Raw genomic sequence first — 19060 nt, 5'->3', positions numbered from 1 at the left:
TCTTTACTTTCGGTTTTGCAGCGAGTCATGAGAATAACGCAGCCGAATCGCCGTTTATGGTCGAACTACGACGGTAACTGAACCTCTTTGAACCTCTGACTTTAATTATTGATGAATGAAAACATGAGTCCGTCTTGTACCGGTCAAAGAATTTTACGGTGCGCGCGGAGGCTCATAAATGTAGTGTGAAAACGCTTCGCTTTTCCAAAACTCCTCGTTGTCCATTTAAGTGCATCTTTGTTTAATCATGTTATCTTAGATTTGTGAACATGAAGCTTTTATTTTGAAAGAGTGACTCGGTTTTATCTTGAACAAACACTTGCAGAGGCTAAAAAGTAAAAAAGAAAAATCATTAAAAAGACAAAAGGTTTCAGTGGAGCTCACGTCCACTCGTCTCCTTCGTTCATGATCATCTGAAAGTGAATCTGTGCGTCCTGCTCCAGAGAAGGAGAGAGTCTGAAGTTCAGTTTAGTTCAAGAGTTATTTGTGTTTGTGAACGGCCGACTGTTGAAGCACAGTTGAGCCTCTCCTCATGTTTACTGGCAGCTTATCTAGAAAAACACACTTGACTCCTCCTGTAAGGAACGGCCTCGTCCTGACGCAGCCCCGTCTTTCACAACATTAACACTTAACACAGCAGCTCTGGAGGATGCTGTGATTTCTGACAGACCATGAACGCATCCTCGGGTCGTGAACTACTCTGCTGCTCCACAGCAGAAGATGAAACTCTCCGTATATCAGGTGTGTGTTTGAACATTTGTCCTGGATAAATAACAAACTTTAAAGACTCGCGTGAAGTCCAGTTGCCATGGTGACCTGAACAAGTCCTGCTTTGTTCTCCTCCTCTTCTTCATCACACCCTCTTTGCCCGTCTGGCGGCGGCGGCACGTCTCTGGTTGATGGCCTTGGTGGAGACGCGGAGTTTGCGCAGCCGCAGCTGGCGCAGCCGCAGCTGCAGGTCTTTGGGGAGTTTCCCGCCCTTCGCCAGAATGTCCTTCAGCCTCTGTCGGGGCATCTTGGTGAGGCGGAAGTCGCAGATGGTCGGGTAGTGGTCGTACATGACCTGGCAGGTGCGGGAGGAGGGGAAGTATCCCTCCGCGCTGACCGTCACTCGGTACTCGCCGGGGTTCAGCAGGCGCCAGTAGTCGCCGTCGGCAACTGTGGAGGAAGATGGAGGAGGTGAGTAGTGTTGTAGCATGTTTTATTATTATTATTTTAAGATTTATAGCACCATTTATTCTTATTTTTTTACTAGATCTAAACTAAGTTTTATTCCTTTAAATTATTTATGTATTTATGCACATACATTTATACATTTTATTCAATCTATTTATCTTTATTTTTTATTTTATTTCATTCTACTCCATACACCTATTTTATCTTGGTTTTTATGCACTGCAAAGTACAAATTATTGAGTGTAAGATAACATTTCCTCCGTGTAGTTTTAAAAGCTCAGAATTCCACTTTAACAGCAAAAAAGACTCAAAAACTGAGTGATTCAATGAAAATTAAGTGTCATTATTTAACATTTTTCTTATACAGTATTATTATTATTGTATTATTATTAGAAATGGTTCTTTAATTTAACATGTGGCGTGGGATGTAAACCAATACCTGATCTGATGTGATGATCAATGTCCTCGACTTTGATGATGGCGTCTGCTATTCCAGCCTCTGTGTCTTTGTCCCGCACCACACCTTTGATCCCACGATGCACCTGGACACAGAACAATGAGACTACAATCAGTGTTTTATTGAAGCCGAGGCTACAAAACAGCAACAAATAAGATGAGATTTTAACTTTTTATTGTTTTATTCCCATCAAAACACCAGAATTAAAGAATGAAAATGAGTTGGACCTGCTCCATGTAAACCAGCAGAGACTCTCTGTTGTTCTCCCACTCGATGGGAAGTTCACTGGCGTGAGGAAACTTATCACAGGACAACTCCACCGTCACCTCGAAGCAGTTGGTGTGCAGGTAGCTGAAGTCGTTCATACCTGCAGGGAAGACACCAGAGTTGGGGTCAAGTGTGACAGGAACTGAAACACTGAGACTGATGGAGTTAATAAAGTTAAACGGCTCTGTCACACATAAAAAGAAAAATAAACATGATATAGAAGTTTAACCCTCCTGTTGTCCTTCTAGGTCAAATTGACCCAATCTGTTCCCTTCCTCCATCCTCCCTTCTTTCCTTCCTTCCTTCCCTTCCTTCTTTTGATCCAATAGACCTGATCTGTTCCCTCCCTCCATCTTTCTTCCCTTCCTTTTCCCGTTCCTTCTTTCCACAATTCTATTTGCCTCCCTTCCTTCCTTCCTTCCTACTTTCCTCCTATCTTTCCCTTTGTCCTTCCTGCCTTCCTTCCTTTCGTCCTTTCTTCCTTGACCCAGGAGGACAAAAGGGGGTTTAATAGAGTTGAGCTGGACCACACCAGAATGAACTAACACACACACACATCTTACTTCCTGGTACGTTGTGCCAGTCGGCTCCGTTGATGATGTTGTTGTATCTGAGGAAGTCCTTGTTGTGGCACGGCCGTCGGTCGGGGTTGGACATCACCTGGTCACGTGAGAGACAACAAGAGGTTAAAGATGAGATCTTCAAAACTAAGAGGAAGATGAAGATGTGGAGGAGGAGGAGGAGGAGGAGGAGGAGGAACCCGGTTGGTGCTGGCGTAGGCCGTGGCCAGCCAGCGGAAGAAGCTCTCGTCGGCGGTGGGCGTGTGCTCTCGGGGCGCCCAGTCGCGGGTCATGTCGTACGGGTAGGTGACCACCAGCTCTCCTCCGTGGAGGTTGGCGCTGAGGACGAACGGGATGTTCTGCATCCAGCTGATGACGGCGCGAGTCTCCGAGGCCACCTGAGGATGGAGGAGGAGGAGAATGAGTCACTGACGATAAACTCTTTTATTTCTGCTTTCTGACCCATTAGCCATGGAACATTTTACCATAGAGCTCTTATTTCTATTTCTGAAAACCTAAAACATGTTTTTATTTTATTTTGTTGGATAAATGAGCATCTATTGAAAAACACTAACAGTTAAATAATTTAGCAAATGAACATTCAGTGTCAACACATCTTTTGAGCCTCTCAGACAAATGTTTGCTCCTTATTAGTGAGGTGAGAATTAATTATCTTTAATAAACTATAGATGAAATTAATGTTACATTTTCCATTTTATTGAGTTTTTTCTATCATTTATCACATGTTAATTTTGACTGAACAAATCTTGTTTATATTAAACCACTGTGCATATATGTTAATGTGATCTATCCTCATATAAATATGTTTACTTTACATTCAAATATGGAAAATGCCTTTTATCCAAAGTGATTTAAAAGTGATTTTATTTGTTTGTTTTGTCTGTAGAAACATGAGACAGAGTTCAGGCTAATAACTGGGGTTTCAAATGAGATTATAATGACAGACACATTAGTTTCTACAGAAGTGGTACTAAAATTAACAGCCTATTCAATAACAAAACTCTGTTGCTACATGATGCAAACAGATGTAACCACGCACTTAAATAGGAACAAAATGGTCAAATTCACACAAATTTCCCTAAAATCACTGCACAAACAGGAGAATAATGCACATTTATTATTATGTTACTGTAATCATAGCTACTCATCTGTCTATAAAACTTACAAAGGCGTCCTCAGACGTGTAGTACTCGGGGATGGGGAAGTAGTGGTTGATGAGTTTGGAGCGGTCCGTCTCCAGCTCGATGGCGTTCCACATCACTGAGTTGATGTCAGCGAAGTTGTGGTTCATGTCGATGCCTTCGTAGCTGTAACGTCCCAGCGCCCAGCCGGCCAGCTCCGAGCCCTGAGGGTCAGAGAAGGAAACGGAAGTCTAAGGGTTTTTATAATCATCTACAGCAGTCAGTGGTTCTCAAAGGTTTTTACATCAAAGACCCCTAAATTGACACAAATTAGACCATAGACCCCCATTGGACAAAATTTTGGAGCAAATCCCAGAAATACACAAATATTTGTTCTGAGACTGAGAGAATGTTACGACGTTCAAATTAGGGCCAATGGCATGAATATTTGGAAATATTATAGAGAAATTTCTGGAAAAAAGTGGTGCAATTTCTCTAAAAACATTTAAACATTTCTAGAACAAGTGGTAAAAATTCTGAAAAAAATATATTTAAAAAAAAGAATTCTAGAAAAAAAGTGATATATATAAAAAAAAAAAGTTCAAAATTTTCCAGAGAGAAGTGGTAAAAAAAAAATTCAAAAACAATTCTAAAAAATGGGATAAAATTTCTCAAAAAAAGTTTTTAAAAAATTCTAGAAAAAGTGGTAAAAATTTCTTCAAATTTTCTTTTTTTTTTAAAGGGAAAAATAAATAATAATAAAAAAAGAGTGGTAAAAAAATTTCTCCAAAAACTTTATAAATTCTCGAAAAAAGGTTTTTAAAAAATTCTAGAAAAAGTGGTAAAAAATGTCTTTAAATTTTCTTTATTTTAAAAGGGAAAAATAAATAATAATTAAAACAGAGTGGTAAAAAATTTCTCAAAAAACTTTATAAATTCTAGAAAAAAGTGGTAAAATTTCAAGAAAAAATTGGGGACCCCCTTAAACCCTCTCAAGGACCCCTGGGGGTCCCTGGACCCCACGTTGAGAGCCACTGATCTACAGGACAGCGTGTCTCTGACCGACGGCTGCTGCAGGCCAAGCACCTTCTTGAAGGCGATCTCGTAGCCGTCGGGGTTCATGGAGGGCAGCAGGTGGATGCGGGTCTCTTTGACCAGGTGGACGACGCGCTGGTTTCCCTCTCTGTACTCGCGACACATGTACTCCATCAGGTTGAGCAGCAGCTCCCGGCCCACCACCTCGTTGCCGTGCATCCCTGCGACGTATCTGAACTCTGGCTCTCCTGCAGGGGGCGCCACAACAAAGACACACAGGCTCCAACACAACTGACAAACATGCTTAACTGGTTTGACTCATTTCTTATTTCTTGAAAAAGAAATTTAATTCTCAAAACTCTAAGATAATTTGGTAAAACAGTCTTAGAGTTCAGCATAACACCATAGCTCACTTGCAAAACCTCATATCTCTCCCAAAACAGTTCACTCATCGTCCCTTTGGCGTTGTGTCAAAATGCAAGTCAAAATGTTGAGATGTTTAGCCACTATGGCAGAGGAGCATTGGAATATCCCTTATGTCCACCTCTCAGTCTTAACCCAGGGCTTCTTTGACAAAACAAAACAAAAAACTAGTCACTATTTTTTTTTTTTGTCCAGCTAACAGAATACAATTGTGTATAAAACTGAAAAAAAAAAAAGATTTTATGGTAATAGTAGCCTCCAAGGTTTGACATCACACATTGCACTCATACTGCCAACTGTAATATAAACACACATTAACAAAAAAACAAGGACATGTTTATGTAGCATACAGTGCTGTAAATAAATATATGGTATTCATGCATGGGTGCAGATCCCAATTTCTGAAAAACATGAATTGTCCTCCCCAATTCAAAATTGAACACATGTAGTATTTTCAGACATCACATTCTTCACATTTTAGATTCACATCTAAAAAGAAATGGTGGAACAAATAATGTTTGACAAATATATTTCTGACTCCACATTCCATCTCTGGTCTCCTCCACTATATAAGAATGTCTCTTGACATCAGCAGGCTTTAAAAAAACGACCCCCTCAATCTTAGGGCTTCATACTTTGATATTCATCCATATCAATTAATCATGCAGAAAGTTCCATACACTGGGAGAAAAGGAAGATGGTGAGAAGAACTGGGGATCTGGGAGGGTCGGTGGGAGGCGAAAGATAAGAACGTGAGTAGATATTAAACGTCCGAGACCATTTAAGTTATAATTTACTAATATAACAGCAGTGATATGGCTGTTGGCTGTTTAGGACAAATAAAGGTAAGCACAATAAATGATTCTCTGTGCAGTACTTTTTGAATGATATGCCGAGCCTCTGCGGAGTTGTGATTTATGGCGGCATTGTATGAATTGCATATGGGCAAAAAAAAATCAAAAATCACTTTTGTGTCCCCCCCAATCCTGGCATCGGATCTGCACCCCTGTATTCATGGTATTATGTTCTTGACATTTTGAGACTATTGTGCATGTGATAAGTGACTTCTACAATGAGTTGATGCTGAGATGTTTTGGAGAGAACAAGAACAACCATTAGACTGAGAATCAATCCATCAGTTTAGATCAACAAGATCTTTTTATTTGGAAACTGTGCTGAATGTAGGCTACCTGAACTTAATCATTTGCAAAGATGCACTGAGACATTTGCAATGTGATGAAATACAGTTATTTTGTAAAGTGGTTTGCAGATTTGTCCATTTTGAGAATGTACAACAACTGTAATGCCTCTTTAATGCATGTAGTGTAGCTCTTCTTCTGCTGTTGTTGCTCATCATGAGCTCATGAATCCAAAACAACCAGGAGCCTCAAAGCCCCAAAAACTTTATCCAGCTGCAGTGTCTCAGTCTGCACAGATCTGCCTCCTCCACTTGTGCAACATGAAAGACCTGGATCTGTTTCCTGTTTTCTCCACATACGTAACGTTACAGTCACAGGCAGCTCTGAAATCTCACACGTCCTCCACAAAACTGTTTAGTTTCAGCTCCGACTGAGCGCAGGGATGAGTTTAACTACACTGAGGCTCTGATCAGTGCACCTGAACTCATGAGTGTACAATCTGTGAACTGGTATTATTTATTCAATACATAAGATTATCATTGTAATTTAGATATAAGATTTATTTATTATTATTTATAATTCATTATTATTACATGCAGAGATCTGATATCATTTTATAATATGTATGAAATAACCCCAGCCACATTTCTTTATGTATGTACTACCAGTCAAAAGTTTGGACACACCACGTGTTCCTTCATAGTTTTGATGCTTTAAGTATGAATCTACAATGTGGAAAGTAATAAAAGTAAAGACAGACCATTGAATGATATGTGTCCAAACTTCTGACTGGTAGTGTATATTAAGATCTGACACATACAGATGTGTTTTGCTTTAAAAACTGGAGCTAAAAATTCTCAGACAAACTTCTCAGATCATTTTATCATCACTTTTTATCATCACTTATCATTTCATCAAACAAAACTTGATGTGAAATGAGCTTCAGTTTTGCTCCGTCTCTGAGACTTCACCCTCTGATACTTGTGGGCTTTGGTCTGAGCCTCCGAGGGTATTTAGTTGTTTTGCGGCGACATCATATGCAGGATGGAAAATCTTCATCGCAGATCATTTATAATTAGGAGAGTTGTGTGTAAACTGATGCTGGTTGTTATTGAAAGACATTAGCATCATTGTCTCATGAAGCAGAAAGTGGAATTTTCTTTATCTTATCACTAGAAAACCAAATAAACATTTAACTCTGAGCTGAGGAAGCTTCATAACAACAAACTGTGTGTGTGTGTAACGAGCTACAGACACTCATGAGTTACATAATGGGTGGAAAGTGACGAGGCCGACGGAGAAGCCAGTCTACATGTTCCTACTGTGACCACTGAGCTGAAGAACTGAAGGAACGGTCAGTGGAACAAGAGACTGAACCAAACCAACACTGGTCTGTGGAAGAAAAAAAAGACTCTGAGGTGGAAGAAGAAGAAGAAGAATCAGGTCTGAGACTGAAATTAAAAACTGATCTTAGGCTGTTGGTTATTTGTCGATACAAGACAGGAAGTCCAATTAAAGTTGGATCTTGTGACATCCACATTGACTCAAGGAAGAACTAGAAGTTGGTGATCAAAGGTCAAAGGTCACTGCGACCAAAAAACAATTTTTTGCCCATAACTCAAGAATTCATGCACTAATTATATCACAAACCTCTAAAAGAATAAAATTGTGACATTTCATATCCAAAGGGTCTATCTATCTATCTATCTATCTATCTATCTATCTATCTATCTATCTATCTATCTATCTATCTATCTATCTATCTATCTATCTATCTATCTATCTATCTATCTATCTATCTATCCCCTTCTGTGCTGCCTTCACTGCCCGTGTGTTTTGGCGGGAACCTCTCTCTCCTCCTCTGCCATGTGCTCTGAGCTGAGGAGGCCAAAGAAAACATTTGTCCACCTCAGAGTAAATGAAGAGCAGGTTTATGTTTCACACACTGCTGGACTGTCTGTGCATTTAGTTTGTGCTTTAGTTTTAGGATACAGTGGCAGCCACTGTCGACGACCAACCCCCCCCCCCACCACGACCCTTTGACCCCTCTGACTCTGATCACTCTGGGATCGCAGAGCCGGATCAGTTCAGAGCATGAAGCTGCTCCACAGACAGAAACAATCTCACCAGCTTCTCTGTAAATTGTATAAGTGATCAATGAACTGACAACAGATAAACAGATAGTTACAGCTGAGTCTCCTCATCGTGTCTCACCCAGCTCGTGTTTCCCGGGGTTGTCAGAGATCTCCATGACGTAGAGCTTCAGGCCGGTGTAGCTCTTCCCGATGCTGTAGATGCGGGTGATGTCGGGACACGCCTCGTTCACCGACTTCATCAGCTGGAAGGAAAAAAAGTCAAATTTATGAATGATGTTTTGATTTTATGGATTCAACTACATGAAAATATGATAAATAAATAAATAAATAAATACAAGTGATCAGGTAAAAGACAAATTTAAAGGTCCCTTTTTGAGATGTCTGTTGATTACATGATATGTATGATTATCAAACAGGATTATGGTCTGTATTACTGTAATACTCTGTGTCAAAATTTTTGCACATATGTCACTTGAAAATGAGCTATCAAGGGCTTTTGTTACTTTGTGATGTCACAATGAAACCCTGCCATCACTGCCCACAGCCATGACTCCAACATAGTACACACAGCCCTTTTTGTGCTTGTTATCATTTTAGTTTTAGCAACAACATAACACCAAACAGTCATGGGGAAGGTGCACACTGAAAAATCATTGGACGTCTTCCTGCCATCAAATATGTCATTGAGGATACAATAGAGACCAGTGGAACAATTTCTTTTTTCTGGGATGCTGGAGTATTTTAGTCTGAATTTGATCGTCTGTTTAGCTCATTTAAGCATTTATTGACCATCACCATTTGTATATAATGGTGAAGTTTTACAGAGGCTGCAAGATCAATACAAAACCTTGTGTCAAAACCCTCCAATAAAACACTTACAACTGTGTAAATTATGGGACCTTTAAACAGAAAATGCTGAAGAAAACTTCTCTAAATCAAAATCAAACAATTTTAGATTTTAAATTCACATTCTTTCCTTTGTGATATTGTAATAATTCACCAAGGTGTCTCATCCAAACAGATGTGTGAACCACACTCTCACCACACTTGATGGAGATCAGTTGATTGATTTATATGTTTATTGAGTGTGATGTGTAAAATCACTCTCACTGACTGTGGACTCAGTGTGTTTGTTTCTGTGGGCTGTTTTCTGACCGTCTTCACACAGACCACAGGTAGTGGCGGCCCAGTGAGGACGCTGCCACGATGGAGTGAAACCTCCCATAATATTTGCTCTCTGGTCAGACGAAGACCAGACCCCCCACACACACACACACACACACACACACACACACACTGGGAGCTTTCTAGAGTGACTGTGAGAAGCACAAACTGGTGTTTATGTCAACATGGTGCTGCAGTTTTATTTATAACTGACAACACAGCTTCTTTAAGACAAATAATCAACTTAATTGAAATTAAGTATGAACTTTTTGCATTAGTTGCCATAAATTGTAGTTATTTAACTATATTATTAAAGGAATAGTTCACCAAAAAATGAAGTTCACCCTCATGCTGATGAATACTCCGGAGTAGTTTTTTATTCCTCAAAGTGCATCTGGAGACCCGGGAGGCCGGTTCCTAGTCCAACGAAAACTTTATATGAGATTAATAGGCCCGACACAAAAGCCATTTAATATTCCTCCACACTGCTTGTCCACTGTAATCCAAGTGTCCTGAAGGGATATAGTCCAGAGTTTACTGGAAACGACGTAAAAGTCCGGTCACATCCACTTGAACGCGAGAGGGCGCACAAGGCAAATTCAATACAGGACTGTTTAGGCTGTAAAATTGTCCTAAATGACATTGTTTCGAGTAAACTCTGGACTATATCCCTTCAGGACACTTGGATTGCAGTGGACAAGGAGCATGGAGGAATATTAAATGGTTTTGTGTAGTTTTATGTGACGTTTTTGTGTTGGGCCCTATTACTCTCATATAAAGTTTTCGTTGGACTACAAACTGGCCTCCCGGGTCTCCAGATGCACTTTGAAAAAACTACTCCGGAGTATTCATCAGCATGAGGGTGAATTTCATTTTTTGGTGAACTATTCCTTTAAGACGTGAAGCATCAAATCCCCTGCAGATCAGACTCTGTCCCACCTTTCTCATCTCCTTGTAGTTGTGGTGTCTGAAGTCCAGTTTGTCTCTGGACGCTGGCGGCTCCGTCTGCCAGGGGTAGATGTTATTTGGATCTGTTAGGAGAGGGAAAGGTGGGAGTCACTGCGCTGGAAAAACTGCATGTAAAAGCTGTTTCCAGCTGTTTGCAGCTGTTGTCAGCCTGTATTTCCAGCTGTTGTCAGCCTGTACCTGGCACCTTGCAGCCCAGCACCTCAGCTCTGAGGCAGATGGACCCCTGCGTCCCGTTCTCATACCAGGACTGCGGGTTGATGCGGATGTACCGGGCCACGGTGGAGGAGTTGAACAGGGCCAGGACGGGCGTCTCCGCGTCCTGGTTCCCTTTGAACACCTTTAACACAAAGAGAAGTGATGACATACGAGTGAATTTTACGACTCCTCTGCACAAGTGATTTAAAATAAAAACAGGAAAAAATGGTGCATCAATGCGAATGTCAGCATTTACTCTTTCTTTGATTTTCCTGTGTGAGATGGAGAATTTTCTGGTCAAATTATGGTCAACAAATTTTTTTCATTTGCTACTATGAATAGATTTGGTGATGGGACAGAGGGGAAAACAGGACGGAAACATTTAATTGAAAAAAAAATTGGAAAAAAGCCTGATGGACAGTTTGTGGTCCTCTGTGGTGCACATGGTAGAAAACCAGTGAAATAAACAAACCTCACCAAAACCAAAACAGTGTCCCAACCTGTTTTATTGCCTGAATAACCACATGTATCACACAACTCTGAGACTGTGGAGGATCGAGTTTAGCTCGAGTTTATTACTGCATGTAAAAGTGAGACAACAGACAAGTTTTGCCCCGTCCCAGGAGAAATCATGTGTTCCCAGAGTCCATCCTGGTCTTATAGAGGATCCCTGTCTCAAGATTTGGTTTTAAGACCCTGTTGTTTGAGTTTATAGTGAGGTAACAACAAGCAGTTATTTTAATTACTGGTCTGATGATTGTTTCCTTTAATGTGACAATGTTTATTGTCTTTTTTCTATTAGACCAACAGTTTAGAGCCAAAAACTGAGTTTATTCTCACAAAAAACTTGTACATTTTCCTATTTGAGAAGCTGGTGGCAAGGCAGCAGATTTTTCAGATGCCAGCTGTTCATTTGGATTGAAAACAACTGGCAACATCTGCCTGTGGTTTGCACCAGCACATTAGAAGAAAACTAAAAACCTAAGTTAGGGAGAAAATGCTTCATGTTGTAACCCTCCAAACCCTTGTCAAGGTCGTTGGCTGAAAATGTGAGGATAGAAAAAGTAGGAGAGAGATAAGAGTTCAGGAAAAGAATGAAACATTTACTCACAGCCTCCTCTGTCCCGTTCATAGATGGCTTCCAGACCAACGTGTCATTACTGAACTGCACCTTGTAGGTGTGAACCACATCCCAACTGTGTATGACAGAGACACATGTCTACAGTCAATATGTGATTACAGAGGAAACGTGTGGAGGAGCTAAATTTCAAAATAAAAGAGAGAAATGTCCTAATTTGTTAACCATTTGCATATTTACAGGATTAATCATCAGTATTGAAGCTGAAGCCTTTAATTGAACTGGGGTGAAGCAATTGTCTACAGGACTGGACTTCCAATCATTCTGTCTGACCTTTGACCCTCAGCACTGACCTCCAGATGGAGCTGCGACCCTGCAGGATGACGCCGGTGAAGCGAGTGAGTCGCCGAGCGTCAACCTCCAACCACTGTTTCTTGTCTCTGTACTGAGCGCACCAGGCTCCGTCGTAGATGTCTCCGTCCTCTATCCCAGACTGAAACACACACAGACACTCAGTGACAGCGTTGCTCTGATTAAAGGGATGCGGCAACTTTTTTTTTTCGTGTGCCTCAAAGTCCATGACAAGCAGATAGACACCATCCTTTCGACTGTGCGTGCAGTAACAAGGGCGATGCGGGCAGAATTGGCGCACCGTTAATTAGCTTAGCTCAAATGCTGGAAGTGCATAGGTAGTGTTAGCCTGCCTCCTACCCAAATCAGCAGTCAGAAGCTGATTTCATTTTAGCTCTAAACTCTGTAAATATATCACTTTATTGACATTTCAAACATTTTTAGGCCAGAAAATAGCCGTTTAGATCAGCAGTGTGTTTTTAATTTGTCTAAATACCAGCTGTTTACAATTTTGTTCAGACGAATTCCGCGCTACTCAAGCTAGCCGTTGTGACCAACGCACTTCCGGTTACTTTCACAAAATAAAACACCCGTTGCCCTAACCATGACGACAGAATTTGTGCTTTTACTTGGAAATAGGAAGCTAACATATAGGCTACCCTCGATGTAGCTAGCTTGAACCAAAATAAACCGTCTTTGCTTGAACCCTCCGTTTTGACCGATCTCGTCCCGTTACGGGCATTTGACCGCTCAAGATGCCTTACCGGAGAGTTTTGTCAGCTCTGAGACGAAGATCGGTCCGTTTAGAGTTGCTGAAGAGTTTCTGATGACTTATAGGTGGAGGCAGGCTAACACTTCCTATACACTTCCAGCATTTGAGTTAAGCTAAATTAATTAGTGGTGCGCATCTGCCTGTATCTCCCTTGTTACTGCACGCACAGTTGAAAGGATGGTGTCTGCTTGTCATGCGGGAGTGAGGCAACTAAGATACGGGGGGGGAAAAATGTTGGCGTATCCCTTTAAACTGAGCTGTTGAGCTGTTCTGCTGTTGGACCATGTGGTTACCTGGATGTTGAGGCGACCGCGGTGAGGACCCAGGCCTCTGCGTTTGTAGGACGACGCTCTGAGCTGAGTGTCTTTGACCCTCAGTGACTCCAGACCCAGCGGAGGACATTCTGACACCATCGACAGACAGAAATAAAGTTAGTGACGATTTGATTATCATCGCTCAGTGACAGTAGAGGAGCAAAGTAAGTGGGAGCTACAGTCTGAGATAGCAGCTGAGCTTTAACTTCTCTCTATAAAACGAGCAATGACTTTGTAAAACAAATCACAACATGAGACACCATGGCTTTTACAGTAAATGCTGCTGCTGTTAATCTATAATTTAAGCTCTTAAAACCCCGATGAGTGCTTCATGTTGTCTTTAATTATTGATGTATTACACAACTTTTGTTTTGTGTTTTGTGGTGATTACAGCTGATGTTGCACCTCTGACTGCAACAACACGCCTTGACACATTCAAAACTGACGAGAAAAAAAAATCTGCAAAAGCATAAGCAAAAAGAAGATGGAATTGGTTTCACTTCCACACACTTTGCTTTATACTCTATATACAGTATACACTGTAGTACATGCATTTGCACAGTGCAGTAACTGTACAAATGCATGTACACTGATGTGCCTACAGGATCTACACACACTTGATTTGATGTTTGAGTAGCTGAGAGTTAAAACATCACAGGGTCAGTTCTCAAAAGCTCATGAGAGAGGAGGGAAAAGGTTTAAATAACATTAGCCTATATAATGCACATTAATTAGGCTATATAACATTAACAAGAACATATCACATTTTATCAATGTGATACCAAAGATGACAGGCTGAAGGAAAAGAACCAGAGTGAGTGAAAAAAGGTAACATTATGTAAGCTGATCTCAAATCAGCAGACATTTTTTTTTTGATATTTTAATTGTCTATATTGAGGGATTAGATATTTTTCTGTTATGTTTATAGATCAGTTTAGAGAAGTGAAGGGCAGGACAGGAAACTTTCTTGTAACATTTCTTTAAACCTGCCCCTCTGCTGCCGTATTAAAGCCTCAGACAGACTCTCATTGTCTGGAGGGTTCAGCTTGGTTCACGCGGCCTCTTCCTGCCAGGAAGCTTCACCGGCTGCTGGAGAAGTGTCGGGGCCGAGGTATAGAAGCAGCTTTAACGTAGGTGGCATGTCCTGTAAAGACCCAATCCCCTCTGCTGCCTTAAAGTCCAGCTGGGTCTCTGTTGAAATCCTCATGACTCAAAACGTTGCTCAGATTTTAAACTCTTTGTTGCTGTCGATCTCAGGCTTCCTGCCAAACCACAACTTTCTATCTGAGCCAGAGATGCTGAGGGGGAAAGTGATGATGATGATGCCCACAAGATAAAAACATTAGCAGCCCACAGCCCGTCTGATTATGTGGGTAAATAAAGTTTACACTGAGTGAAAAACTGAATCCAGATTGTTTGTTGGTTTGGGGGCAAACCCTCTGAGAGCCTGATGGTGTTGAAATACAAACACAAATGTTGTTTTGTGGAGAGAGAAGTATCATCTTATCCCACTATTGTTATTTGAAATAGCTTAAAGTCTAAAGGAACAACATGGAGCTCATTAACTCCAGCCTGTGATGTAACTCAGTTTTATTATCTGCTCCCTAGAAACATTTTTACCATTTCCTTTTCCCTTTTTCTCTCATATTAAATGAATCTGCAGGAGGAGGATGGAGCCATGGGATGTTTCATCATCAGGAACCTCATGTTCCTCAACATCCTCACAGCTTCTTCTGCTGCTGATCACATTTCATAAGGTTTTTGTTGGTGACACAATAATATTCTGGAAATGTTACGCTTTTGTACTGAAGCATTAACTGTGTTAAATCTAAGAATGGGTCCATGTTTGTGTCCAGAGTCACTTACCCATTCATTTGTCCCCTCAATCTATCCATTGGAGCTCAATGTAGAGGAGCAAACAAACGGCCATGTTCACCTGAAGCCCCGCCCACTTAGACCGCTTCCGGCTCAAATGGCTTCTGCTAGGTAAGGAGGTCGTTTAGTCTGACGTCTTTTTTTCCAAGGCCGTTTGGTCTGACGTCTTTTTTTCTGAGGCCGTTTAGTCTTACGTCTTTTTTCTGATGCCTTTTGGTCCGATGACTTTTTTTCCGAGGCCGTTTAGTGTGACGTCTGACGGAGGTTTTCCCGAGACCATATTATGCCTTTTCATCTAAGGTCTGAAGCCTGACACCTGAGGATGTCCTAACATGTACACCGTAGTGCTGCTGCCCAAGGTGGACAGACAGTTTCTGTAAGGTTCTCTATATGGTTTCTCCATATTTGCCAAAATTTGCCCACTAATGCGACATTTACCTCCACTAATTGGCTCATTAGTGGAGGTAAATGGTGATTGTGTAACTGCTGTGTGGCAACAACGAGCTCAGTTAACAAAGACCCAAAGTGAAAAAACTGTTTTCTTCTGATAAACTGGAAGACCTTCTGTATTAGAAGAATGTGTTTTAGCCTTCAACGGCTTAAAAATGCATCTGTGAAGTAAAGAAGTTTTTTATATATATATAACTACTAAAACCACTAACATTGTGGGAATTAGTAACAGTGATTGCTTGTTTTTTTAATAAAGAAATTGGAGCTACAATGATACACTTGTGCAGTGTGCGCAAATTAGACTAAACATCTCCAAATATCTTTAGAAGCAGGCCATGGGAGTTAGGTATAGCAGAGATGACATTAATCTCTTAAATTGGATTGGTTCTTATAATGTCAAGTATTAACCTGAAGAGGTTTCAACTCATTAAAGCTCATCATTGTGTGAAAATCTTGCAACACTTGGGAGGAAAGCACTTTTTCTACTTTTCGTTTCTCCTGACAAAGCCGAGTAGGAGGATGTGATATTATTAGTCTGTTCTTTCACACTTGTCCTTGCTCTTCCAGCTTGTCTGGCCTCATCACTCTCAGCTAATCTGACTCCAGCTCCGTCTGACGAGCCTGAATGGATTTTAATGAGGATCAGCTCTGACTTCACATGACATGACAAGTTGCTTACAAAGCAAAGCTTCAACCTTTCCCTCCACATACACACATTATCCTGCACTGTATATACAGACTCTCTATATACACAGTTACACACACACACACACACACAGTTTCACAGTGGGCTTAGCTTCCTGTGCAGCACACCCATATATGCATTGGGGGTTACAACACATAGATAGAAACACATAGACTGGGAACAGTTGCAGTTGTGAAAGCTGAAACTGAGCAGAAGAACCAAACTGAAAAAAGTTTGGTGGCGCACATTTATATACAAGAAAAAAAAAGAGAACAAGCTTCAGAACGAGAGAGACAGGTTGAAGCTCTTCACACTGGATTAGTGTCTAAACTATAGATATACAGTATGTGCTGCATCAGTCTGAATTAGATCTGGCTCTGAATTTAGTGTTAAAAAGGGCAAATAGTTTATTTCTGCCTCAACTGGTGATTCAGTGCCCAGCTGAGCTTCAGACCTCCTGAGACCACCTGAATTGTCCCGTTGAGGTAAACTATTTGCCACTTCTAATATCTGACCTTTGTCTGATCGACATACTGTATACCTGAGGGCTAATCCCAATACATACGTGGGACTGTCTCTGATTGGCTGTCGCTTTTTTTGACCTGTGCTTTGGTTTTCTTAACAACCTTTGGCTTCTTGGTGACGACGACTTTGGCTTTCTTCAGGACCAGTTTAGGTTTCTTCTTCTGTACGTTAACGCTCCTGATGGACCTCCTAGCTATAAAAAGGCAAACCATTTTATGCACTACAGGAAACATGCATGTAGAACTTGACTTGACTTCAGATTAAGGTTGTTTTTTGGAGGAAGTGATTAGTAGGAGAGTTGTAGCTTCATGTAACAGCAGAGGATTCAGAAATCTGTGGCTCCATTCATACTGTGCTGGAGTTTTCTGGCTGTTATATGCTTGCATCTATTTACATTTAAGCAATTTGGCTGCAGCCACAGTGAGTAGCCTACACAGTTGAATTACAGTGTGAGGGGTCTGGTGTTAACTTGTTTTCATTTCATCATGCTTGCTTAATGTTTGTCACTGGTATCGCACAATTAAAACAAAATGAAATTAACAGTCATGGTGGGAGAGAAGTTAAATAACATAACAAAAAAAGATATTTAAATATAGAACCATTAAAAAGTTATGACTTCAAAAGTCTAGATGTTCTGCCCCTGCTCCTCCATTTCAGTCTCAATTTCAAGGCACATTATTCCCCACACATCATGCTTTATTTACACTTAAAAAAAAAAAGCATCTGGTTTTCATCAATAGTAAACACATGGCCAGAATGTGGGACATCCTCCCCCCAACCCTCGGACACTGACTCTCTGACCGCAGATATGCAAATACCAACAGAGACTGTTTTACACTCTGAGAACCTACGGGGCTTTGAGGAACCCTGAGGGGTGTTTAGTCTGGGGCGTTTCATTATCAACATGGTGATGTTTTAAGGGGATTTATAACATCATCAGATGGAGGTTTGTACAAACTTATTTATTCCCAGAACCCAAGTTTGCAGACACTTTGTTGCATATAACTTGCATTAAACGGAACGTGTTCCCTTCAAATTAATGTTTTGGATTTTTTCTTTACAGGGAAAGTTAAGAGACAGATGAGACAAATGTACAATTACTTTATCTATTACCATTAAAAGAGCAATTGTGCAGATAATATAATATTTTATATGAAATATTCCTATAATGTTAAATTCCATTTTTAAAACTATAAAGACTTAATGAAATATTAAAGAAATATGTTATAATATATTTTAAGATTAATCAAAAATATTTCCAAGATACAGAATAAAATAGTGAAAAATAAAACAATATATTTGATATGCACTCACCAAACTCCAGAGGACCTTCCTCCTCTTCTCTGGTGTCTTTTCTGTTGCCTGCTCTCTCTGCTGTTTTCCCACTTTGCTCAGTCACATGTTCAGTAGTTTTGCTGCTAGTCAGAGGTTTGGTCGTTGTCTCACTATAACTGGTTGTGAACCCTGCACTGGGAGCATCAGTGCTGTTTGCAGTCGTCCCTGCAGAAAAAAGGCTCAGAGTCGTAGTAAAAGCAGCAGCAGCGTCGGTGTGGTCGTCAGGAGGTCGAGCTGTGACCAGGTCAGATGACCCGTAACACAGAAACCAGAGCACAGTGAGGTGCACAGCTCCTGCCATAGTAACTCTTCCCTGCAGAAACACCACTAACACTAAAACACTCTCATTCTACCCTCCTGAACCTGCAGCGTCAAGGCGCCCGACATGCAAAGACAATTTCTGGTTACAGAGCTACAAAATAAAAGCTGGGTGGACATGATTTTCTGTGCGAGGCAGAGGGGGGAAAAAAGACAGCAACAGAATCAACATTTGCCACTTCAGTCATCAAAACTAACTGGTACCAGGTTCTGAAATTAAAATGTTGTTGTTTTTCTTTGTTACTTTTAAAACCAAAGAAGGTTATTGATAGTTGAATAAAACAAGTAATTTTAAAATATTTTTAATATTTGAGTATAATGGAGACTTAAGTTGGCAAAAGAAAATAATCAGGACCTAAAATCAGTTATGAAAATAAAAGTTGGTTGCAGCAAGTGTAAGCAAGTGAGCGATCCGGTCATTTTGGCCAACTTCAAGTGCCATTACTGCCATCTGTGAAATCCAAAACAAGAGTCATATATAGGGCATGATGTCTAGTCAATGATCAAATTAGATGTTTTATACTGATCAACTTTTAAAGAGTTTGAAAATATTGGTCATAACAGATAAAGAGATTTAACCTCAGTAACTGATACTGCTGATAAGCGTATGCTTTTATTTTGAAGGAGTAATAAAATCCCCAGAGTTTCTTTTGCTGCTGCCTTGACTCTCTTCTCTGCAGAGTTGTACCAACAAAGTTTGATCCCTGAGTAAACTCTGCTCAGACTCCTGTCGA

The 19060-nt window shown here is 40.6% G+C and overlaps 1 protein-coding gene across 1 annotated transcript; it reads right to left on the bottom strand.

Annotated features, from left to right (window-relative positions):
- Nucleotides 1-268: 268 nt before the first annotated feature.
- Nucleotides 269-18381, bottom strand: LOC146979400 (putative carboxypeptidase X1). Its single transcript, XM_085789246.1, has 14 exons — nt 17988-18381; nt 13118-13227; nt 12055-12194; nt 11735-11819; nt 10606-10765; nt 10399-10490; nt 8414-8537; nt 4689-4885; nt 3647-3826; nt 2661-2858; nt 2464-2560; nt 1861-2000; nt 1616-1718; nt 269-1158 (listed from the first exon to the last, which is right to left on the bottom strand). Exons 1-14 carry the CDS (start codon nt 18307-18309, stop codon nt 854-856), a joined length of 2253 nt encoding a protein of 750 aa, XP_085645372.1. The 5' UTR covers nt 18310-18381; the 3' UTR covers nt 269-853.
- Nucleotides 18382-19060: the final 679 nt, after the last annotated feature.

The sequence above is a fragment of the Trachurus japonicus genome, chromosome 10 (genome assembly GCF_045865225.1).
Source record: "Trachurus japonicus isolate A0001 chromosome 10, Traja_1.0".
In the NCBI taxonomy this organism is placed as follows: Eukaryota; Metazoa; Chordata; class Actinopteri; order Carangiformes; family Carangidae; genus Trachurus; species Trachurus japonicus.
This window is presented reverse-complemented; position numbering and strand designations above follow the sequence as displayed.

Bases quoted from the DNA above. Each gene is read 5' to 3' on its own strand.
- LOC146979400 (XM_085789246.1), bottom strand. From the start codon at position 18,309: ATGGCAGGAGCTGTGCACCTCACTGTGCTCTGGTTTCTGTGTTACGGG. The intron at 10,766-11,734 runs GTGAGTAAATGT...TTTGTGTTAAAG, and splicing joins TGAACGGGACAGAGGAGGCT to GTGTTCAAAGGGAACCAGGA. The intron at 4,886-8,413 runs GTGAGACACGAT...CGCCCCCTGCAG, and splicing joins CCCCGGGAAACACGAGCTGG to GAGAGCCAGAGTTCAGATAC.